The sequence below is a fragment of the Chroicocephalus ridibundus genome, chromosome 1, assembly GCF_963924245.1.
Source record: "Chroicocephalus ridibundus chromosome 1, bChrRid1.1, whole genome shotgun sequence".
In the NCBI taxonomy this organism is placed as follows: Eukaryota; Metazoa; Chordata; class Aves; order Charadriiformes; family Laridae; genus Chroicocephalus; species Chroicocephalus ridibundus.
The window spans coordinates 181,471,135-181,495,978 of record NC_086284.1 but is presented as its reverse complement, the minus strand read 5'-3'; the positions used below and the strand labels follow the sequence as shown (position 1 = coordinate 181,495,978).

Below are 24,844 nucleotides of genomic sequence, written 5' to 3'. Positions count from 1 at the left end.
ATACTGTGATGAATGCCTGAATTATTGGTCCTGGAGAAACCAGGGAACGGTCGCTGCTCTATTATTCCTACATCATTAGTAGCTCAGTTTAAGCAGAAGGTCTCAATCTGAATAAAGTGCTGTCAGTAGATAAGGAGGCACGCGGAGGTCAGATTGAGAATTCATCCTTGAGCAATTGAGGCTGTGCTTCGCTCAGCTGTCGGGTGTGTCGAGTGGTCTTTGGGACTGAAACACGCTCTGTTTCATAATCCTGAAAGAGACGAGGTGATTTATAAATTATGTATGTTTATGAAAACATTAAAATGAGGCACTTTTTTCCCCTTCACTTCTTCACAGTGTGACCTTGAAAATTGCCGTGGGCACATCAGAGGTGAGGGCACCACACAGCTGGAAGCCAGACGCAGGAACCTGTAACTAGCGCTGCTGCTGGGCTCTTCCTATTCTGGTGTCACTAATTTTACACATTAAAATCATAAATTCACAATAATTAAAACTGCCTTAAACCATACTTGCAAATTCTGTGTAGTAGGTTTTTTCTATGAGCAGTTCATCTTCCAAAGGCCACAGCTTGGTTAATTATCTGAGGCACGTTAAAGTCTTTTTTCCCCCCGCTCACACCACAGTAGCAGCAAATGTGAATTAAAATGAATCATTAGTTCAGTACAAATCTTTATGAGTGTTCTGAGATAAAAATAGTTAACATTGTTTTAGTTGGGTTATTAGCCCTAGCCAAAACTTAAGATACTTTTCTACATAGCTATGAGGAAGATGTTAAAATTCAATTAGTACTCTAATTTTCAGAACAAGGTTAGGGGGGAAACTTACCTAACTCTTCAAAGAAAATAAAGCAAAAAGACGAAAGAACTTCAGAAAAATCCTAACCAGGTATTGACATACTAAAAACCAGAGACAGATGTGCAAGTTGGCAGAGTTTTAGTCATGTTCTTTTTTTGCTGTCTCCATTGGGATGGATACCTGTCTTTGGCCACTTTGAATCAGAAGCAAACAGTTTTGCATGTATCCCGAGAGATTTGTATCTGGCAGCAAGAGGAGGAATACCAGCTGGAATTAATTCTTGAGGAATAAATCATAAAAACTAATTCACTTTTTTATATACGACCAGGTAACTAACAGGCTTTTTGTGTGGAGCAAAAGTAGCGACAGAACAAGGTCTCACACTTCTGCAAAGCTGCCAAGAGACTAGTTACCAATTTTTTAATATTGGAATGAAAACCGTATTGAGTGGGATTGTGCTAGGGTATCTCCTGTTCATGGCTTTTAATTGATGAGGCGGATGATACAATAGCAGAGATCTGGGATGGCCTGGCAGGCACACTGGAGACCAGGAGCGGCAATTTAAAATGCTTTTGACTGGTTTGAGAACTGACTTCTAGTAATATGATGAAATTAATCTAAGGAAAACTCCAAGCTCCTTTGTGGAGGCAGAAATAACTTTGTATAGAAATACAATGGAAAGTAAGATGACACCAAGTTGGGTGGGAGTGTTGACCTGCTTGGGGGAAGGAAGGCTCTACAGAGGGATCGATGGGGCCAGTGGTGTGAGGTTCAGCAAGGCCAAGTGCTGGGTCCTGCACTTGGGTCACAACAACCCCATGCAGCACTACAGGCTTGGGGAAGAGTGTCTGGAAAGGATCTGGGGTTGGTTGACTGATTGCTGAATACGAGCCAGCAGTGTGCCCAGGTGGCCAAGACGGCCAACAGCATCCTGGCCTGTATCAGGAACAGTGTGGCCAGCAGGACTAGGGAAGTGATTGTCCCTCTGTCCTCTGCACTGGTGAGGCGCCACCTCGAGTACTGTGTTCGGTTTTGGGCCCCTCACCACAAGAAAGACATTGAGGTGCTGGAGCGGGTCCAGAGAAGGGCAATGAAGCTGGTGAAGGGCCTAGAGCACAAGTCTTAAGAGGAGCAGCTGAGGGAGCTGGGGTTGTTTGGCCTGGAGAAAAGGAGGCTGAGGGGAGACCTTATCGCTCTCTGCAGCTACCTGAAAGGAGGGTGTAGTGAGGGTGGGGGGGTCAGTCTCTTCTGCCAAGTAACAAGCGGTGGGACAAGAGGAAATGGCCTCAAGCTATGTCGGGGAGGTTCAGATTGGGTATTAGGAAAAATTTCTTCACCCAAAGAGTTGTCAGGCATTGGAAGAGGCTGCCCAGGGAAGTGGTGGAATCGCCATCCCTGAAGGTATTTGAAAGATGCGTAGATGTGGTGCTGAGGGACATGGTTTAGTGGTGGTTTTGTCAGTGTTCGGTTGATGGTTGAACTCCATGATCTTGTTACCAAAGACAGGCCTCTGCTTTGTTTATAACAATATGCTAACTAAAATGTTTGTTTCCTAATAACCTTCTTACTGTGTGAGAAAAGTCACTGAGCTGATGTTACAAATAGCGATAATGAGGAGACAGTCAGAAGTAGCTAATCGCCAAGGATGGGATAACAAGTAGTTAATCACTTCAAGGTTCTTTTGTGCGTCAGCTATGTAGTCCTATACCAATTAGGACAGAGCTGTGGCTACCTCAAGGAACATCCTTATTATCCTCAAGAAGTTGGCAAACTTACAGTAAACTTTTACTGTCCTGAGATGACTCAATACCTTAAAAGGATAATGTGAGGAAGGGTCTCCTTGCCCGAACGACCACTGAGAAGCTCACACTTGCACAGAAGTGTTTTGTGGATGCAAGAAAATTTAATACACGTGTAAAACGGCTATTCGGTCATCCTATTGAATCACAGCTAACGCAAGGCCCCGCACCCGGGCGCCGTCCCGCCGCGCACAGCCGCTGAGGAGGCCGGGCCGGGGGCCGAGCAGGGCCGGACGCCACCGCGCCGCCTCCTCCCGCAGGGGCGGACTGCACCTCCCAGCCCGCCTCGCGCCGCCGGAAGGGGCGGTGGCTCTTCCGCCGCCACTTCCGCCGGGAGCTCGTGAAGGGTCTGCGGAGCCGCGCGCGCACTGGTTCTTTCGGGCGGTAGGCGGCGGTTGGCGGCATCCCGGCGGCGGTACCGGCACCACCATGGTGAGCGGCGGGGCGGCGGGACCCGCGGGGCGGCGGCGGCGGCGGCCGCCGCGCTCCCCGCCGCCGCGCGTGTGAGGGCCTGGCTGCCGCTCCCCTCCCCCCGCGCTTTGTCCGGCGGCGCTCGCGTGGGGGCGGCCTCGCGCCCTACCTCGCGCGCGGCGGGCGGGAGCGGGGGGGAGGCGCCTTGGGCCTGGAAGGTTCTAGAGCGCACGCGATGGAGGGTCCCTTCGGGGGCCGGGTCGGCCCGTGGGACCGGCCGGGGCTGCGGCGGGGAGGGCCCGGGCGGTTGACGGTCCCGCAGGAGGGGGGCCTGTGTCTGGGCCCGCCCGCGGCACACGCTGGAGGCGGGAGAGAGGCCGCGTGTTCCCTCCCCTCAGTCTCCGAGGAGGCCCAGAGAGCCAGCAGCGGGTCGCCGGGTGTGACAGGCGGCGGGCGGTGGCCCGCGGAGGGCAGCCCTCGCCCCGTGGGGAGCCCCCTGCCGCACGCCTTTGGTGTTTCTTGTCACAGCGTGATGCAAGGCGCACGAAACGCCAGGCAGAAATTGCGTGTTAATCACGCAGCAAAGTAAAAGTCACGATGCTCACTTAATAGCGTTGAGGCATTTGTTCTTTCGGGATTTAGGCTAGAAAGATGATCAGACGGCTAGAGCACCTCTCCTGTGAGGACAGGCTGAGAGAATTGGGGTTGTTCAGCCCGAAGAAGAGAAGGCTCCGGGGACACCTTCTAGCCCCTTCCAGTACCTAAAGGGGGCCTACAGGAGAGATGAGGAGGGACTCTTTTATCAGGGGGTGTAACGATAGGACGAGGGGTAGCGGTTTTACACTGGAAGAGGGGAAATTTAGATTAGATACTAGGAAGAAATTCTTTACTGTGAGGGTGATGAGACACTGGAACGGGTTGCCCAGAGAGGTGGTGGATGCCTCATCCTGGAAGTGTTCAAGGCCAGGCTGGATGGGGCTTTGAGCAGCCTGGTCTAGTGGGAGGTGTCCCTGCCCATGACAGGGGGGGTTGGAACTAGATGATCTCTAAGGTCCCTTCTAACCTGAACCGTTCTATGATTTGATCCTAATTCATGTAAGGCCTTCAGTTCTCTGCAAGTATGAGTCTTGGACAGCATGTATTCATTACTGATATAATTAATTTGCATGGAAATGCAAAACCCCAAAAGATTAGGGTCCAACACAAATATCAAAATATTAAAGCCCCAGCGTGCTCAGTAATTAGACTATTTAGGTTCTGCTGGTTCTGCCTATTTTTGGGTTGTCTGGACCTGATAGTTAGCTGCGCAGAACAGTAACACAGACCAGCAAGACACACATTACCATAAAGTAAGGTACTGCTAACGGTGTTTCAGGCTTACAGATTTTATCAGAGAACATGGTATGTAGTCTCTTGGAGTAGATTGCAACCTATCTTGTGATTGCTTCATGTGATGATGAAATTGCAAGATAAATTCATGTTGATGCTTCCTTAAAAATCTCTCTTGAATATGCCTTTTGTCAAAACCAAATGGGATATAGATGTAAATCAGTTTAATAATAGAAACATTGTTTAGGTTGTTAGTGTCAGGGATTTGTTTTTAAAATGCAATGTTTTATTAAAGCTGAAGGAATATGCTTATATTAACTCTGTTTTAGGCGTCCATTTCCCTTGCTCCTGTGAACATTTTCAAGGCAGGTGCAGATGAAGAAAAGGCTGAAACAGCTCGGTTGGTAAGTTTAATTTGTTAGGAAACTGGTAATACTTGGGGTAATTAAACTTTGTCTTTTCTGATGTTAAATGTACTTTCATTTATTGATGATGTGGAACTTCATCTGTCTCAGTTTCTCTTGCTGCATGTCTGTGAACGGAAGGTAGGAGGAGTGTTGTTTATGCTAACAATTAGAGGAACTCCTCGTAAGTGTTCAAAAACTAATTACCATAGCTCAGAAGATTGATATTCATTGGAAGGCATTTCTTTTGGCTGTGAGACAGGCTTTTATGGTTTCTGTGAGAATTAAGTATATTTGATCTGGTTATCAAGATGTAGCAGTTGAGAAACTTGGACCCAGACTGTGCTGAAAGGAGTGTGGCTCTGGCAGGGTTGGGTTAAGTGTCCCCTTGGAAGTTATGTGCTAGAGTCTACTTGCATTAAAGAAGAAATAAATACTTTTCTAAGGTATATTTGCTTTCATTTCAGTCATCTTTTGTTGGTGCCATTGCTATTGGTGACCTGGTCAAGAGCACTCTGGGGCCTAAAGGCATGGTAAGACAGCTGCAAGTTCTCAGTGGTTATACCTGTTAATTTCATTTTAATAGTTAGAGTATGTTTTCAAGCAGTACTCTAAATGTTGTATCTCATAGGACAAGATTCTTTTAAGTACTGGAAGAGACAGCACGGTAACAGTGACCAATGATGGTGCAACCATCCTGAAAGCTATTGGAGTTGACAACCCAGCTGCCAAGGTCTTGGTTGGTGAGTTTTTAACAGCTTATCATTGGAGTACTTGGCATTTCTTCATTTGTAACTTTATTATGTACTTTTTATTTGTTCTTAGAAAAGTAGTCTTCAAATAATGTGAAAAATTGAAGGGAGGGGTGTCAGAATTGCTGAAGTAAGGAGGCCAAGGTGTTGCAGGAGTTGTGGTACTCTGTAAAAGTAGAATGGAGGTATACGCTGCTCTTGCCAAACTGTTCTGGTGTTTCCTCATTTTCCTTCAACCCTGGTTTGTCTCAGGAGGCAAAAGGGTCAAAAGACAGCTGTGTGCCCCTCTTTTTTTTTCACAGGGAAAATTTGGAACAGAAGTCTTCTGGGGTACAGAGGTTCTCTCTGGTTCTCCCTGATTTAAATCTCTTTTTATCACTTAATCGGCATTGTACTCTAGACAGAGTTTACCTCTGTGATCAACTGTCTTAGTGTGCCGGTGGTCCAGTTCTAGTGACAAGCGGGAGCCTGAACAACTTGGTGTCAAGTTTCTTATGATTTCATGTTTGTTGAGGCCTTGTTTATCAACGCTTCATGGGGCATAATTGGCTATTATATTTTGTGATCCTGTGTGTATAGCTTAGAGCTTCTATCAGGCCCTGTTTCCTTTTGATAACCATCTTTAGAAATGAGGAGAGGAACTCTTGGCCACCACCAGACTGGAACTGGTGTCTAGGTTGCAAATGAAGAGCAGGAGTTTGAAGGATGCTGAATTTGATTTGCATCTCACGTTTTTCTGTGACTTAAAAGAGCGACCTCTTTAAACTGTTGAGGAATAAGATTCTTTTTTCTTCTCCAAACTAATGTGAGATAAAAATGTTTGTATGTAAAGCTGGTATTGGTGAGTGTTTTGAATCAAAAGATTAATACAGCGGCTTCTTTCTTTAGATATGTCAAAGGTTCAAGATGATGAAGTTGGTGATGGAACTACGTCTGTCACAGTGTTGGCAGCTGAATTACTGAGGGTGATGTATTGCAGTTTTTCAGACATGTTTTTATTTGGCGATGTATTCCTGTGGTATCAATAGGGGATGTGCTATTTGATGTTTATTGCTCCCAAAGTATAGGATACCTTACTCTATTGCTATTGAAATTGATAGGAAAAAAGCCTCCCTTTGATATTGTGTCATCAATTTTTTCTTTTATTTTAATCTAGATTCCTTATTTTATTATTTATAAATTCACAAGTATTTTAATTTGGTACATTTTAGAAAATTATTTTATTTCATTATGCCAGTGAAATAGAGAAGTACCACTCTCCCAGGTCACTTCTGGATGTTGTGCTGGGCAGCATGCATCACTGCCTAATTGTGAAGTTTAGTCTTCTGAAATCCTTTTCATAATGTTAATGAGAAAAAAACCAAGGCATGTCAAATTCTCTTACGCGCACAAGACCTGAATTCTTACTGTTCCTTTAAACTCTGCATACAGAGTTTACACTGCCAGACTCTAAATCTGAAATTACTATGAAAGAGACTTCAGAAGCGAGGAATTCTTGTTAGCAGAGCTGTGCCAGTAAGTCTAATCATCTCAGATCCAGGAACTGTGATCATGAGCATCTGAGAAATGATCCATCAGCTTGCCAAGTTCCTTGCAAAAAAGGGAGTTTTAAGAAGTTTTGTTTTGTTTTTCAACTACGCATGACGTTGCAGCTATAAATGAACAGGAAACTGATCTCAAACGTGAAGTGAAAGATTGCTGTTTTGAGGTATATGTCTGCTTGCTATTCATATTGGAGTTAGAATTCTTTTTTTGCATTATTCAAAACTTCTTGATGATATTCCAAGGGCAGATCATATTTGCCTAGATTAGAAAAAAAAAAAAGCTGCTACCAGAGTGACTTCATTTTCATTGTTATAGCTCTCTGGCTTTGACCAGAGTTTTCTGATTACTTTGACCAGAATTTTCTGATTACTTGGAAGTGTCTTTCCTAGTTAGTGTAAATGTATCTTGGGAGAAAAACTAATTATTACTTTAACTTACATAGGAGGCAGAATTACTCATTTCAAAGAAGATTCATCCTCAGACCATCATTGCAGGCTGGAGGGCAGCCACAAAAGCTTCAAGAGAGGCACTTTTGAAAGCAGCTGTGGATCACGGGTTAGTGATGTACATTTGCTGTAACTCTTTAAAAACCAGTCAAGATAAAAACATCAGTGAGAATTATATACCATTGGGAAATTCTTCGGTCTCTTTTTAAGTAGCATAAAGTCTGAATTTATGAATTCTAACAATTAAGAAAAAAAGACTGCTTTTCTTTTTTTAGATGAACTACAGAAGCTGTATGAAATTATTTAAAATTACTTATGATGTGCAGAAACAAAATAGAAGCAATAATTTGCTCCCTAGAACAAAAATCTGAGCTGTTATTTCAGATTTCATACTCTGATTTTAAATGTGACTGTTTTCTTTACCTGGCACTTAAAGAGCTCAGACTTTCTAAAGCTGAATGCAAAGGTTCTCCTAATTGAACTTGTATTTCAAATAGAAGGTTCTATGCTGGGACACTGGAGGGATTCTGTGTAGCGCTCCTCAAAATAGAATGTGGTACACACAGATAAGGGCTAGAAGAACTGGGGAGAGGTGCACAGTGGTAGGTTGATGATAGTTAAGGCTTTCAGACTTCCCACTTTAACTGTCCTGACTTTATTTTAGTAATGATGAAGTGAAGTTCCGTGAAGACTTGATGAACATTGCGGGAACAACTCTTTCATCAAAATTACTTACTCATCATAAAGATCACTTTGTCAAGCTAGCTGTAGAAGCCGTTCTTAGGTTGAAAGGTTCTGGTAATTTGGAGGCTATCCACGTCATTAAGAAACTTGGTGGAAGTTTGGCTGATTCCTACTTAGATGAAGGTGAGTCTTTGTATCTCGGCTGTAAGTGCACTTGAGAACTTAAAAGTTGCACATGTCTATACAGATTTGTGCTAGGAAACATTGCTGTGCTATTGTTAAATTGATTAATAAATATGAGGCAGTTTTGTAATAATTTAAAGGAATTGTTCTCCTTTTTTAGTTTGAAGTCTTACAAGACCTTTCTGTTACTACAGGCTTTTTACTTGACAAGAAGATTGGTGTAAATCAGCCAAAAAGAATTGAAAATGCAAAGATTCTTATTGCAAATACTGGTATGGATACAGACAAGATTAAGGTATGTGACAGAACTACTGTTGTGAAATAATGTTTTCGTAAATGGAATGAATTTTTAGACTGAACTCCTTGTTTTCTTTGATTCAGATTTTTGGCTCTCGTGTTAGAGTGGACTCTACAGCAAAAGTAGCAGAAATAGAACAGGCAGAAAAAGAAAAAATGAAGGAGAAGGTAGAGCGTATTCTTAAACATGGAATAAACTGCTTTATTAACAGGTATGTATTTTCTTGGAAAAAGGGGAGAATTACAAAGTAGCAAGATTTTAATGTTGTATGAGTGCAAACATTATTTATGCCTGTGTCTGTAAAATTAGGTGATATTACCTAATGCTTAATTGACTCTTCTCACTGAGGTTGATGTTGATTTCTGTGCTTCCTCTTGGGCACCGTGGCATTCCTGTTTTTTTTTCCTCTTTTCTTAGAAAGAACTGATCTTATTTAATCTGTGATCCATGTTTAAGTCCAGTTGAAGCAATGTCACTATGCTTTTATGCTAACAGATTTATTTAGTTATGAATGCCAGCAGCATTGTCCACATTGCCATTTCCCCTTTTGGAGGGAAACTGGTGTTTGAAAGAGTCTCTGCTGCTGAATGCATTTAGTTCAGATTGATCCAGCTATGTTTTATCCTGCGTTAAAATGCTGGTGCTGGAGTGCTGCTCCAAGTTTTAGAGTGTTTGAGGCTTCTGTGCTCCCTGTCACGAGCCTGACATGATACACATCTTTGGAAGTATGAAAGATAACCATTTTCATGTAATGATTCATTCAGCTCACAAGAAATGTCACAATTTGTTACTTATTTTTGTTAGCAGTGAACTTCTCTTTTAAAGTGTCACAGTGCAAAAAAAACCCATTCAGTTGTTATTTAAGGATATGAGAAGTGCTTCTGCCTTTCAGTAATTCTCATTTGAATGCAACTGTCATACGTACGAGCAGGTTGACACCTGGTGTTTCACCTCATCGTGTAGTCTACCAGGAAGCTGATTAGCTGGTACTACACCAAAGGATGGGAGTTGTAAGAGCAGCACTGTTTTCCACAGTAGCAAAGATTTACTTGTGCATCTTATAACTTGCCTTCAAAATTTGTGTTAAACGTCTGTAAGAACCTGTATGATGAATCTCATAGTCTCTCCATCTATGTCATATTTCACATACATTGTGTGCAAGTGTAGGCAAAATGAGTATTCTGTCCAGTGGACATGGTACAACTGCAAAGACTCCTAGAGTCAGGAGTCTTGTTGGTAAAACAATGGAAGAATCCTTTGAGGTATGCAAAAAAAACCCAACCCTTTACCTCCATCGCTGTTATCCAGTATGCTTGTAACACAGGTAGTTGTTCAGGTAGGGCAGGAGTCAGTCACTGTAGCCAGGCTAGTGGTATTCCAGTTAGATTGACTCTTGACTTTCAGATTTATTCCCTGACAAAATTTACTTCTGCTTATAGGCATACTGTAGATCCACTTCACATCTGATACTGTGAATATTAGCCAGTTAAATACCTCTGAGGAGATGCTTGGTAAAGGTGAAGGCTGTATGAATGCAGAGTTGGAAGAACCTTCTCTGCGCATACCCAGCAGTGCCAGTTGTCTCTTCAGGAGAGATTAGAAACAGGAGCTGTAGGAGCTGATAGGAGCTGGTGTCTCCCAGCTCCTGCTGGATCTAGTTTTTTCAATCTCTAATTTGAAAGGGAAAAATAATTTGGCATAATGCTTCTGAGTGGTTGTTGACCATTCAGCTTTAGATGACTGCTTTGTTATAGAGAGAGGGGGGATACATATTGATAGGGCAGCACGTACTCTTCTCTGTGGTCTGCTATTTATACATGTTACAAGCCTGGCTGTTTATTGGTCCCAGAGAATTTGGATTTTGTAGTGCTGAAGGAATTAAAGACTTAATTCACATGTCACTCTAGTGCATTCTGCTAGAATTGGCAGGCAAGAACCCAGCAGGCATTTAGGATCAAAGGGCTTAGGATTTAAAGCATATGGGCCACTGGGCATTGACAGTGGGTCTTGAGGGGAAGGGTATTTCAAAGAGTTAATAATAGTTTGATTTTTTTTTTTTAACTTTGTATGTTTTCCTGTCACTACTCTTGCTTCTGTGTGGTATAATATTCCGTGTGTGGCAGATGCCTCGCATACTGACTGCCTTTGCAGATTTCAGAAATCTGTCTGTGTCCATGCTACTGAGAATCAGGTGTCCGTTGTTATTCTGGTGTTTAAAAGGTTTGGTTGTGTGTAATGAGAAGATGTGCCTGTGTTTTAATTGTAGACAGTTGATCTACAACTACCCTGAACAGCTGTTTGGAGCTGCTGGCGTCATGGCTATTGAACATGCAGACTTTGCTGGTGTAGAACGTCTGGCTCTTGTTACAGGTATGTAGAGTACCTTTTCGTGTGAAACTTGGCAGGTTGTTTTATTTGTTTGATCTTTAGTAAATGTTAATCCTTGATCGGCTAGTTTGTACTTTTTACTATTAAGCAGATTGGTGAATGTGAAAAGTGCTCCAAATAAGCTTTATTTTAAAGTACTTAAATACAAATGTGTATGGAGGACCCTATGAAATTTGCCATAAGAAGTTTTGAAATTACTTTGTTAATTTACCAATTGCTGTATAACTGTTAGTATTTTTTTTTAAGAAGCAGGTCACTCACTTTCTATCTTTAGTATGTTATGCTTCACATGTAAACTGTTTTGATTCTGAATCCTCCCTGCATAATGATTTAAACATATTTTTTTTTCTAGCAACTCTGAATAAAGGATCATAATGCTAACTGTGGAATATAATTTAGCCTGTTAGTGCCAGTTAGTAATTTTCTTTCATATTTAAAAAAATATTTTCAGTTAAGTCCCTGCTTGATAAACTTTTGAAATGTTTGTTTTCCAGGGAAAGGATGAAACTTAGCAATAGAAAGGATAAAATGATAAACCCACAAGTTAATTACTATAATCTTGTTATAAGTGGCTGTTGTTTGGTTGTAATAACAGGGAAGACTAAAGAGTCATCCTTTGTTGAAAATGTGGGCCTGAGTCATCGATTTGAGGTGGACCTCAAATTACATGAACAACCTGGATGTTTTTAATAGTGGTTAGTGTAAATGTGACTCTAGTAACTAATGAAAATTAAACATCTGGAATGCTACAGATGATTCGTGTTTTCGAAGTTAGAGGTAGTTATCTGGAACATCATAAAAAATTGATCATGAAAGTGATAAAGAGAATGGATAACTTGTTTTGTTGGGAGAAGGGAAATGATACTGACTTGTTTAGCTTAGCAAAACTGAAGTAGCAATTGTGTATAACTGTCTGTAGTCCCATTGACACAGGCAAACACTTGATTGAGAGGAACATTGCTTATGTTCTGGAACAAATGCAAAGCAAATTTTGTAGGCAGAGCAAGTGGACCATATCAGACCACACTGGATCAAGTAGTACAGCCGAAAAAAATAAACAAGCTTTTCGTAAGCACAAAGTCTCTTAACACAGATCTTGTCTTTCCTTGTACTGCTACAACTACAGTCATGCTGCAAGCTAATGTGGAATAACTGAGCGTACATTGGGAGTGAATACGTGTAAATGGTTTTCTAATGTGAAGAGCATAGTACTAGAACAATATTCCATTCAGAGACATTTTGGTCTTTGTAATACCCGTTTTGTTTATGATACGGGAGTTTATGAATGGTGCCTTTTATCACTGCTGTGACGTGAATGCTGGCACAAGCTCAAGTTTAAAAACATAACAAAGTTGTTTTAGTATTTTATAAATACTTCATCAATAAATACTACTAAAAACTTTAAATAGATTGACATTTTAATACTGGCAAGTATCAACATTTAGTCTCTCATCCAGACAGAACTTAAAAGCATTAGAGCTATTGTAGTTCTTGGGATGTGAAACAAAATACTGGTGTTTCAAGGACTTGTTAACATCAGTGGAAGGTTGCTGGTGCCATGTGCTGACATTGGAAAAAATTGGATTGTCAGTATTGTTAATTTCAATTTATTTTGGGGCAATTATGAAGCTTATTATTTTTCTTCACACATGCCCCTCCCCGTGGTTAGACCTTGCCTGAATGGATGCTGTCATCGTGAGCTCTTTGACTGTTGTATGATCTTACGTTTGCAGGTGGTGAAATTGCGTCAACCTTTGATCACCCTGAGCTAGTAAAACTAGGAAGCTGCAAGCTTATTGAAGAAGTCATGATTGGAGAAGATAAACTCATTCATTTCTCTGGAGTGGCAATGGGTAAGTGTTTTACCACTGCTGGCATGTTGCAACGTTTGTGTTAACCCTCTGCTAATGCTGTTCAGTTACCAGGATGGCATAGGAATTTCGTAATGATTAATGTAAACATTTTTATTAAAGCCTTGCTGGTCAGTAAAAATCCTGCAAAGATGTATATTCACGGTTGAAACTGTTCACCTACACAACATTAAACATATGCGTAAACATTGGAAGGATGGGAATCAACATTTCTGCTTTGGGAGATAAAATTGACAAGGAAAGTAGCAACCTGTTATGCTTTAAGAACTTCAGAGCTTGTTTTGTAAATGTCAATACTGTTACGTTTCTGGGGGATTGTTTCGAGATAACGTTTGTTTTCTGCTAAATTAAATAAGGCGTTGTGGAATAGTTCACTGATAATAGCATAATGTTCATCATTTCATTCTGCCTGTCATCGTGCTTTCTTTTCACCCCAAAATCGATCTATGTAAAACTTGACTGTAGTGATAGCAAAACCATTACAAATGCTTTGTGATAGCCTCTCTTTTTATTTTTGGTTTGGTTTTTTAATGTTCTTGCATTTGCACTTTTTAGGTGAAGCTTGCACCATAGTGTTGCGTGGAGCAACGCAGCAGATTCTAGATGAAGCAGAGAGGTCTTTGCATGATGCTCTCTGTGTTCTTGCCCAGACGGTGAAGGACACCAGAACTGTGTACGGTGGAGGTGAATATTAGGTTCTTTGTACTTTGTACGTGGTACACATTTTGTATTACTGTTCAAGTCAGATATAAAACATTCGTGTGTCTTCAATTAATAGGTTGTTCAGAGATGCTGATGGCTAATGCTGTTGCAGAACTTGCCGTCAGAACACCTGGCAAAGAGTCTGTTGCAATGGAGTCCTTTGCTAAGGCTTTACGAATGGTAAGTTTGTTTAAACAGATTGCTGGATTAAAAGACATAAAGTTTCACTAAGTTTACTAACTTCAGATAGTTGCTTCTCTTTCAAGGTTTTGGTTTTCTAAAAGTAAAAAAGTGAAATTAAGCGACATATCTTGGATGAACGAAGGGGAAAAAGTTACTGGTTTTTCTCAGAAAAAAAAAGTATTGGTGTTTTAATAATTCTGCATGTTACAGAGTTCTGAATGTTGATATGCTAGTGTTCTTCTAATTGGTTCTTGCTCCTGTTACCTGCAGGGTTAAAAGTGCAACAGAGATAGCACATAAAGTCTTGGCTGATACAGTTTGATTTAGAAAAGAGCAACCCTTCGGTTCTATTGATGCTATAGTGCTATTTGATGGTATTCATGCTCTAGTACTATCTAGAAGTTTCTAGACTTGCGTTGGAGATTGCATCTTAGGAGGAAATAAGAGTATCACAAGACACATTTATGGAATATTATTGTCCTAACAGTCTGTCAATTTGAGAAAGAAATTGCCTTCCTGTATTTTAAATTAGGGAAAACATTTCTTACAAAATGAAAGACCATAGGAAAACATTTCTCCCAAGAAAATTAAATTAAAAAGCATGGTAAGACTTGGAATTACCTCTTTGGTCAGCATGTGCAATTTGCACTAAACAGTTGTCATGGTTTAACCCCAGCCAGCAACTAGGACCATGCAGCTGCTCTCTCACTACCTGCCCCCCCTGTAGGTTAGGGAGAAGAGGGAGGAAAAGGATGGAAAAGAGGGGGGAGGAATGCAAAAACTTGAGGGCTGAGATAAAGGCGGTTTAATAGAACAGTGACAAAAGAGGAAAATAACAACAATAATAATAATGGTAAAAGAATATACAAAATAAAATGATACAACACAAGTTGCTCTCACCACCCAATGATCTGTTGCCCAGTCTGTCCTGAGCGGTGATTGTGGATTCCTGCCCCCTGGCCAACCCCCACTTATATACTGAGCGTGACAGGTATGGAATATTGCTTTGACCAGCTTGTCCTTTCTATGCTCCCTCTCAGCTTCTATGGGAAGCTGAAAAAGTCCTTGCCTAATATAAACATTACTTAGCAACACCTGAAACAATATGTGTTATCAACATTCTTCTCACACTAAATACAAAACACAGCAGCTGCTAGAAAGAAAATTAACTCTACCCCAGCTGAAACCAGGACAACAGTGAATGGAATGATCTGGTGGTTAATCTTACCAGCAAGTTATGTTCTTAAAATGAAACCATTTCTCCAGTTGTAGTCAGAAATTATAAGTGACAGATTTCTTTGTGTCCATGTGAAATGAACTGACAGATCTGCTAACATGCTTCTGTCCTCTCAGCTACGGTCTTAACAGCGTCTTAAACAAAATCCTTAGAAAGGTAGTTTGACTTCTTTCTTTTTCCCTATCTTCTGATCACTGTAGCAGATCATCTGCCATGCTTTTGAAACTTCCTCTTCTTGAAACTGAATAGTAAACTAGTAATATCAAAGAATGTTTCATGTTTACTAGGGATCAATGCCTGCATTAATTTAAAACATCCTGTGTTTATACCCTTAGATCCCAACAATAATAGCTGATAATGCTGGCTATGACAGTGCAGATTTGGTTGCTCAGCTCAGAGCTGCTCACAGTGAAGGGAAGACTACTTACGGACTTGGTAAGGGCTTGATATTACTCCTGATACTGAATTGCTGTTTGGGAGGGAGAATTAGGTTTATTAAACTTGGTGACATCTGTTTATTGCTGATTTATTCAGCTGGAAGAACTGAGTATGTTGATTTCTGTTTGCTTTGCATAGAACATAGACATACAACGTTACATTCCTTTATCATTCTACTGGGCTTTTCACAACAGAGTGAAAAGCTTTGGTTTTGAAGGGGATGGTTTCCACTTGTGAAAACCACTTTCCCTACTTACATGGAGTCTAGTTATATGGTGCTTAAAAAGAAAGACGTTGGATTTAAAAACAAACAAAACCCCAACACAACAAAACACCACCTCCTCCTCCCCCCAAAAAACTAAAAAAAAAGTTGTGGAGAAAAATTCTGAAATTGATACACCTAAGGAAATAGTGCTGAGAGTCCTGTTGGAATCTTGTTTCCTCCTCCCAGTGTATGGAGTTTTCATGATGAATTTTATGTATGTAATTGCAACATGTTAAACTTAAATCAGGAGCCTTGAAGTGAAAGACTTTATTTAAACTTCCCTTGCTATCAATATGGTTAATTTGAGCAGGTAAGTTACCGTACAATCAGCTGCTTGTAATTTCCTTTAAAAAAAACAACTACCCAAGTTAAAAAAAAGAAAAAAAGAAAAAAAAAAAAGGCAGCCTCTTAATATATCTCTTCTTCCAGATATGAAAGAGGGTATCATTGGAGACATGGCAGTCTTGGGAGTGACAGAAAGTTTCCAAGTCAAGAGACAAGTTTTGCTGAGCGCAGCTGAAGCAGCAGAAATGATTCTTCGTGTAGATGACATTATTAAAGCAGCACCAAGGTATGATCTGAGTATCTGCGTTGGTCAGGTACAGTGGTACAGAGTAACCTCCTTCTGTGGAAGAGTAACTGTGCACAAAAGTTAGTCTTGTTCTAAAAATACTTTATTTGAAACGAAGACTGACATCTGACCCGCTAACGTTCCCCTTACATGATTTTTTTGCATTAGGAGCATGAACAGGCCTTTAGAGCCGTCAGTGCGCTTAAATTAGTGTGCCGGAGCAATACCTTAGGTCACCAGCTACTCATGTGCCGTATATAGTACTAAAACATCTGTAAAAGCAGCTGACCAAAATGTAAGGGATCATGCTGCTATTTTTTCTTTTGTCAAGAATTGGAGTGAAATGCCCAACTGCTTCTGAAGCAGAATTGCAGCTAAAACAAAACCATGTTTGTTAGAATATTTGTGAAGAAATGCCACATGCAGGCAGTTATGCCCTGCTTGTCTGCTACAAGGTAGTTTGCGCTGTTTTGTGAATCGCAGTGTTTTGCTGCGGTCAGAGGTGGTCTGTTTGCTTTGAGGTGATACTGCTTTTGTGCTGTAAGATAAAGCTAGCACTGAACACAAAATGCCAACTAAAAAATAAATAAAAAGGTGGGTGGGGAGGCTGGTGGGCATCAGCATGGGGAGGAATTTTCTGATCTTTCTTTTTCTCCCCAGAAAACGCGTACCAGACCATCGCCCGTGTTAAATTTTCTTCAGTACCTGAGGATATGTGGACCAGGTCTCACCTAGTAACTTTTTTAATGCTCTAGTTTTCGTGAGGTTATGGAACAGAAGCTCGAGTCGAGCAGATCTCCATCAATGGCATGAAACAACTGTCTTCAGTTTGTTTTAACTTATTTCAGTTTATACGTATTGCGGGGAAGATTCACTTCAAGTAAAACAGGGGTTTTACACAACCCTGTTCCTTCTGTTCCTCTCCAGGTTCCACTTAAAATACACAGAAATAAAAAAGGTAAATTCAAGTTCATCAATGTCGTGCTTGTCTTTGCGTCGAAGCAAGTAGGGCAGTTTCATTAGAAAAGTGGCGGTGCTTGTCCTCGGGCACTTCAAAGAGCGCCCAGGCAGGTCAGTGCGGAGGATATCCGTCCCCTGGGGCCTTTGCATCTTGCTGGTTTGGGTTGACTTGGTGCGTTCAGTGTGAGCGGTTTATTCCAGTCCTGGCTGTCCACGCTTTGCATTGGGGTCCTAGAAACGGGCTCTAAAGTTAACTGTTACTATTTTCTGGTGATACTGGAGTATTACTTGTTTTTTGATAATAAAAGGAAGAGAAAAAGCTGACCAAGAAAAACCTTGGTCAATGTCCAGAACTACAGCTTAAGGGATTTTACAGCTTTTTACACCACAAATTTTCTGTAGATAGGAGTTCTGCTGGGAGGGGTGGTGGTGAGAGGAAGATGCAGTTCGTGAGAAGTGTCAGCATCTCGTACCAAACAATCTGTGTTTGACTTCACAAACACTTAAAAAAGAGGGCGCTTAGTGGAAAATGTCAGTTTGCATCGCATTCCCTTTTTTGTTTTCCCTCCTTTCCTACCACTTGTGCCCGACCTGTACATCCGCTTCCCTCCTCCAGTAGCTGCTGCAAAGGCAACATGTTTCTGAATTGGACAAGTTTCCCTATGCTGAGGTCGCGAGGGGGTCCCCGATGCCTGTGCCACTCTATGCAGGTTCTCGATGACTGTAAGCAGAGACAGGTGGAGGCACCCCATCCGTGTGGGAGCCCCTCAGGAGGTGCCACCTGGGCATTGTCACGCTCCTGGCCCCTGCCAGGGTAACGCAGCACCTCGGCAAACAGCAGGGGAAGTCTGCCCAAGCAGGGAGATTACTGGAAATCAAGAAAATGCCTGTGCAAACTTTTTTTCTCCCTTTGGTTTCCTGAAAGGAAGAGAATCTGCGTATGGAACATTCCTTCAAACTCTCAAAGCAGACTCTTCAGATCTCTAAAAGTGACAATATTGTGCAGAGAGTGCTCTGTTAAATACAAACCGTTGATGAGCAGGTGAAAACACCTTCCCCACCCCCTCAGATAAATAAAGTACCAATCGCTTCCATAGGAAATAAAAACATCGAACCTGGGTGTTAAAAAAAGGGCCCAAACTCTTACCCTGCTGAATAATTTTGTAGGAAGAAATAGTTTGTTGGAAAAGATTAGATAATTCGTAAAGGGAGAATTCAGTTAGTTCCAAAAAAGGATGGTTTAACTCAGCGAGACACTAGTACGTTTTATTTAATTTAACGACTAGTAAGCACACTATGTGGGTGCCAGCCGGATCCAAATTCAGACCTCCTTTAACAGGAGGGCAAGCGCTAGGAGAGTCTATGTATTTCCAGATAATTTTTCAAGCATGTAAATGACATTGAGCAGTCACAAACTGGCATTGAATCAAACCTTTTCTGGGAAGTCAATTGCCGATCCGCTGGCTGCGCTGCCGGGACGGTCCCACTGAGGAGCCAGGCAGAGAGGGATGTACGTGGCTGTGCTGCACCACCAAGGGCTCCCCAGACTTTTTTGTTGGAAATAAAAAGCTTTTACCAAACTTGATAATCCATGCCATGGAATCAAAAGATAAAAATGGCATTTTGAGCCAGATTTCTGTGTTAAACAATTAAAGCAAAACGTGCTTTTTTTAAAAAAAAAAAAAAAAAAAAAAAAAGAGTTCAGTGTGTTTTGAAGGGGATCAGAACCGGTGCGAGTTGCAAGCTGGAGAAACACCCAACTGAAGTCAACTGAGTAAAGTTTGCCTCGGCTTCAACTTCTGCGTGTGCCCTGTAGCGGCAGGATCCCAGCCCTGGGCCTTATTCATGCAAGTCTTTGCAGCTCTCGTGGTTTTTCTGACTTAGTCAGGCTTTGATGTTCTTCTTTGCTACCGCATGAAAAGTCGTCGCGTGCAGCTGCCCTTATAGGCAGCGTTGCCAGTTACATACAAACAAGCAGCAAAGCCTCTTGCGTTCCTCACCCCCGTTTAAAAAGCCGCTTGGCAATAGCAAAACAAGCGGTCGCTAATTTTCCAGGACGAAGGCGGCAGCTGTAAGAGGAGAGCTGGCTGTTTCCTTGATAGCGCAGCCAGGGCTCCGCTACCGCTTCCCAGGCGGCAGGCAGGGCCACCTTCTTCAAGCTGTTGCTGCTGCGTTTCAGATAAGTCGTTTGAGACAAACCTTGTGGGTTACTTCAGCGCTGTGACTCCCAGCAGCGATCACCTCGAACAGCAGTTTCCAGCTGAGCCCGGACAGCTTGGCAAGGTGGAAGGGAGAAGAGCAAGCCCATGGGTGAAGAGCAGGGACTCCGTACGTGCTCTGTGCAATTCAACCATGGAAAACATCTAAACTGTGCCATCATCTCTACGCAAACTTTTGAGTGGTCCCTGCATGGGAAAGGGAGGAAGTTTTTGCTCTAGAGAGTGCTGCGTGCTGTGCATAAGAGGGTGTCTGTACAAGAGAGTTTGCTGTCACCTAGCTCTAAGCTGGTGCAGCTACTCCTGAAGACCAGCCGGGCGGTGTGGTGCTCCACAGACACCAGCAAGCGGGGGAGAAGTGGAGGCTGGGCAGCGTTGTGGGTGCGCTGCAACCTTTACCAGAGCGGGCAGCTGAGCATCAGCAGGGCTCGGCTTCTGGTTCGGGCTTGGCGGCAGGAGGTGGCGATGGTTTCTCATCGAGTGTGATTTCTATCACCGCCCCGGACCGCTTGCGGGGTTCGGGGGTCTCCTCTGACCACCTGCCCACCCTCCGCACCCCTTTGGCCACTTTGGGCGCGTTCCTGCAGGGGTTGTGGTCGTAGATCACCAGCTTCAAGCCAGGGAGGTGAGCCAGGCTGGGGAAGAACCGGATGGAGTTGCGATCCACGTCGATCACCTCCAGAAAAGGCATGTCCAGGAGCACGGGGGGAAACTCAGACAGCAGGTTGCCCGACAGCCAGATGGTGCGGAGCTCCTGCAGGCACCGCAGCTGGGTGGGGAGGCTGCGCAGCGCGTTGGAGCCGGCGTGCAGGGTCTTGAGCAGGCTGAGCTCGCACACCACCTCGGGCAGGTACTGCAGGCAGTTGGACTCGATCCAGAGGGTCTTGAGGTTCTGCAGGAGCCGGAGCTCGAGGGGAAGGCTGCAGAGCTTGTTGTTGCCCAGGTAGAGGATGCACAGCTGCTTGAGGGTGCACACCACCAAGGGCAGCGCTTTGAAGTTGTTGAAGTCCAGCGCCAGGATCTGCAGGTTCTGCAGCTGCTCCAGCTCGGGGGGCAGATGGTTGAGGTTGTTGTCGCTCAGGTACAGCTTGACCAGTTCCCGAAAAGAGCAAATGTGCAGAGGCAGCCGCCTCAGCTGCCTGCCGCTCAGATCCACCGTTTTATCCACTGGCATCTCCTCTAGGTCTTCCAGGAGGTACTTCTGGCATTCGTCGGAGGGCACAAAAGCAACTATGGCTTTCAGACTGTTGCCCATCCCGGGACTCGCTTTTGTTTGGGGATTGTCGGGACTGCAGGGGACAGGGACCCGCCTGGTCTTCTCCTGCTGTGCACTGGCCTGGCGGTAACTCTGTCTTCCCAATATAAGGCTCTGTTTACACGGCACCAGCCATTAATCTCAAGGGCTTTGAAATGTTTCTGATAACTGAATGAGTGTTTGGTGACGGGGATTACGGACGGGGGACTTACAGCACACAGGTCTCCCGCTCCCGCCCACCCTCCCGCATGCTCCCCCACAAACATTCCTTCTGGCCTCTTCCTCCATGCTCTAAATGTTCTTGGATTTTGCCCCAAACTGTGGCCCCGAGGCCCCAGCCCCGCACCTCTGGCTGGGGCGGTGCTGGCTGCGCAGCTGGCGCTGGCTGCCGGGACTGCCTCGGGAACGTAAATGCTGCAGAAGACCAAATTTTTAGACTCAGATGTTCAGCTTTCGCGAAACTTTCAGCGGAAACGTTGGATGTAATCAAATTGTTTAAAATATCTGTGAAGACTGGAATGACTTTCCAGACGAGTGGCACTTTCAGGGATTTACTTTGCGAGGTGCCAAATACATAATTTCGGAGCGTAACTTGCCACCCAGTACTTATCTTAAACCTTTAACACAAATACTTGGCAAACCGCTATCTTGAGCTGTTCTACTCTTTATGTTCCTAATTTAATGGTGTTTGCTATAGCCTCTGGCACTCTTGACTGTGTAGGGCCTTTTTCATTACATTATGTTTTGCTTCTTGTCCGAATCCCGTTTTAATACACTCACTATCGCAACCTGCCAGGGCTTTTCTCCGGCCGCCTTCCCACTCTGCTACGGCAGTTCACGTGCCCCTACCAAAACCTGGCAAGAAACTGCCATGGATTTAATTCCGTCAAGATTCTCACTTGTTATGAGATAAATATGATGTTAAAAATTATGACTCTCTGGATGTGACGGCGTAAACTGTTCCTCTCCTTTTTTCAGCAAGACCCACCGTTTTTCAGGTCAGGAGCACCTCTGATTTCTAGGAGGAGCCTTCCCATGCGGAGGCACCTCTGGATACTTCGGCTTCTTGAGCTGTTGCTGCTGTTTCTAAGCTTTCTTGGGGATTGTCCTACCTGTGTGTGTTGGCCATGGCTCTACCACGATCTTTGGGTGTGAAAACTGGCAGACTGTTTTAAGGTGAAACAGCCGTTCTGATGGCTGGTTCTCTGCTGTGGCATCTGCGGCTCATCGCTCTCGTTTTCCACGCTCGCCATAATTTAGGGAGGATACTTTCTTCAAACAATCTGCAGTCAGCTTCTGGGCATCGGGGGCTACACAACCGAAATCCGTGATTGCTGGGAGCCACGTATTCCTAGAAAAACAAAAGGCAGAGCAAACAGAAGATTGAGAAAAAGGCAACATCAAACAGTTAAGGTGGCCTCTGGATCTCCGGTCAAATCTGGTAATAGATTTGCTTTCAAATGTAAAGCAGCTCTTAGCTATCAACTGAGTACAGGCTATAGGACGTTTACTACTCTTTTTCCCTGCAAGAGGGGTGGCTGTGCCATGCAGCAGTGATGCTATGGAATGTATGGAGGCTTTCCTGGCGGAGGAGGACAACAGAGAGGGCATCTGGGGACCAGTGTTGCAGCAGGATGGAGAACAGTGAGTGCTGCGACCATAAAATTGGATTTTGGATGGCGAAGCTGGGCAGCGTATCAAGCCTGGAGAACAAAGATACGCGGCAGTCATCTGTGGCCCTGCTGTGGAAGAGGGCGCTGAAAATGCTCTCCCTCGTGCCAGCAGGCGGGAGGTGCCGGGCGCAGGTAGCATCCCAGCATCAGGAGCCGCTTCGCACGGAACGGGCATCTCAGTGCAGCCGCTTCTTCTCCACTGCTTTAACACTACGTGCCCTGGCGGAGGATTGCTGTGGGGAGCGTGTTGTTCCGGGATTTCGCAGGGCATCCTTTTCCAAGCAGTTACCCTGGAACGAGATCCGACTTTTAAGAAAATATTCCCATGGCCCTCAGCAGGTTTTTGTCTTTGTTTCCATTTCTAAGCGTCTGTGGCACCTTCTAAAAGCACGGCTCCCCACCCCAGTAAGGTGCTGTAGGCTACAGGTGTGGAAAACCAAATGCATTCGGCAGAAATAATAATGAATTTACATCCACGGCAAAGAGATGTGTCCCTTAGACAAATCTCTTCAGGTATCCTGCTGATCAGAACAACATAAAAGCCTAGGTAAGAGTATATTAATAATATAATTTACGCATATTATTCTTCATAATCCATATGGAGAGAAGTGACTTTGCAATATGCCTTATGTCTTACAGACACATATAAATATATACTTTTTGTACTTGAATTATTTCTGCCTAATGAAACTTTTAACCTGCAGACAACTATTACTTAGGAATCCTCTGCATTGTAGTTTAATCATTATTCCAGCTTATCAAAAAAAGTCACGATGACCTTTTGTTGCTGCATGTTGTACCTTTGTTGGCTAAATGAAAGTCTGCCTGGAACACGCTGTGAGATCACAGCATTTGGGAAAAAATAACCTTGGTGTGGTGGGATAATGAAAGGCTACATTTGCAGTAAAATGAACAATCTCGATCCTTCTGAGACTCGGCGACTCAGTGGAAGCTCTAAGGCAAAAGCAGGCCCCCCAGTAGACCCCCGGGCGGTGTTTTGAAAGCCACTTCACGTCTTCAAAGTTATCCTGATGCCCTCCAAACATGAGCATTTGTGACTTCCCAGAAGCATTTGTGGCATTTGAGGAAAAGTTCAAGCGATAAAGGCGCTCGGCACAGACATCGTCTTGCTCTTGTCAAAGCGACACTGCCCGACCGGAGGGCAGGACATCTGCTCTGCTGCGCGTCAGGTGGCACCTGTAGGCTCCTTGAGAAATGCCTTTGCTTTCTCAGCGTTCACAAATGACCCCAGCTATTGCTCGCCGTTCTCCTTTCCGGCACCCAGCTCCCAGGATGGCTGCGGGACAGAAAGCATGGGTGCTGGCTGAGGACACGTGTGAAAAACCTCTGAGTCCAAAAGAAACCGGCGACGCTGCTGCTCAGGGCTAGACAACTAAGAAAAAAAATCACAATAAAATGGAAATCAATATAGAAGCTGCGTGTTAATATTCCTGCATTGTTTGAGATTTATTTTTTTTTTTTTAAGTAAAACATTAGAATAGAGATACTGGTGCTCTTTCAGCTCCAAAGCTCTGCATGCAGCGGTGTGAGGGCACCAGGCTCAGCCTTTGCTGAGAGCAGGCTGGGTAGCCCTCACAATTTTGGAGGTAAATTTGAAAAAGCAAACCGTGTATTTAAAAACCCATGAGACTAATGAAGAGAGCTCTAAAATCGTTGATTTTGAGCCTCTTATGCCGCTCCTCATTCAGCCCTACAGAGCAAGGAAGGAGACTTAAACAAATAGTTTTTAAGAATGTGTTTAGTGTGTGCTCATAATTATTTGCTTTACATTTATTCAAAGCCTGCGGGAGGTGTTCAGTCTCCTCCTTCTCTCACAAATACTCTGTGTTTGGTTTTTTTCTTTTTTTTTTTTTTTTTTTTTTGTCTGGAGCATTGTCGCTAGAGCTCCTGCCTCCTCCATGTTCTTGACATTCGTTCTTTGCTACACACTGTCACACATCTGCGGCCTCTTGGAGGGGTTACCCAGTTCCAGTTCACCTTCATGTGGTGAGCCGTCTATTTTAAATAAGCGGTGTATTGCAGGGGAATAATCATTATTGCTCTTTTCCCAGCATCCTAGCGTAGTCTTTTGAGCAAAAAATGGCTGATTATTCAAATTTAGCCTTAATGTATGCTAGGCTGCAGTATGTAATTGCTCGCCGCACTTTCTCGTGCGGAGGAAAGATTCAAAAAGACTTGTAAGTGAATTGCAGGCTCAGTGCTGAGCTTCCTCCCCGGCAGCTAATGGCTTTGGGGTTGTTTCTGTCAGATCAGAGTCTCTTTTTTGACACATTATTTTTCTGCCAGCTTGACTCGAACCCAAGTGTCAGACAGGGCTGGGAACCGCTAACCTCAGGAAACTCGCAGGGAAATAAATCCAAGCGAACGCTTCCAAATGTCTTGCTGAAATGTGTACATCCCCCCCCCGCCCCGGCTATT

General features: G+C 43.5%; 2 protein-coding genes across 2 annotated transcripts; one reads left to right on the top strand and one right to left on the bottom strand.

Moving 5' to 3' along the window:
- The first annotated feature begins 2,885 nt into the window (after nucleotides 1-2,885).
- CCT2 (chaperonin containing TCP1 subunit 2) lies at nucleotides 2,886-17,274 on the top strand. The gene is made up of 16 exons (XM_063322972.1): nucleotides 2,886-3,026; nucleotides 4,664-4,738; nucleotides 5,206-5,271; nucleotides 5,370-5,481; nucleotides 6,379-6,455; nucleotides 7,478-7,590; nucleotides 8,146-8,348; nucleotides 8,543-8,643; nucleotides 8,730-8,857; nucleotides 10,913-11,016; nucleotides 12,768-12,887; nucleotides 13,461-13,589; nucleotides 13,684-13,787; nucleotides 15,363-15,462; nucleotides 16,160-16,301; nucleotides 16,962-17,274. Exons 1-16 carry the CDS (start codon nucleotides 3,024-3,026, stop codon nucleotides 16,990-16,992), a joined length of 1,608 nt encoding a protein of 535 aa, XP_063179042.1. The 5' UTR covers nucleotides 2,886-3,023; the 3' UTR covers nucleotides 16,993-17,274.
- A 128-nt stretch (nucleotides 17,275-17,402) lies between these two features.
- LRRC10 (leucine rich repeat containing 10) lies at nucleotides 17,403-20,808 on the bottom strand. The gene has a single exon (XM_063322973.1). The coding sequence runs from the start codon at nucleotides 20,730-20,732 to the stop codon at nucleotides 19,896-19,898; it is 837 nt and encodes a 278-aa protein (XP_063179043.1). The 5' UTR covers nucleotides 20,733-20,808; the 3' UTR covers nucleotides 17,403-19,895.
- Nucleotides 20,809-24,844: the final 4,036 nt, after the last annotated feature.

What these genes read in the sequence shown, in the direction of transcription:
- CCT2 (XM_063322972.1), top strand. An exon ending in CAGAACTGTGTACGGTGGAG is followed by an intron (nt 13,590 to 13,683) that starts GTGAATATTAGG and finishes TTCAATTAATAG; the next exon opens with GTTGTTCAGAGATGCTGATG. An exon ending in ATTATTAAAGCAGCACCAAG is followed by an intron (nt 16,302 to 16,961) that starts GTATGATCTGAG and finishes TTTTCTCCCCAG; the next exon opens with AAAACGCGTACCAGACCATC.
- LRRC10 (XM_063322973.1), bottom strand. Translation starts at nt 20,732, where the DNA reads ATGGGCAACAGTCTGAAAGCCATAGTTGCTTTTGTGCCCTCCGACGAA.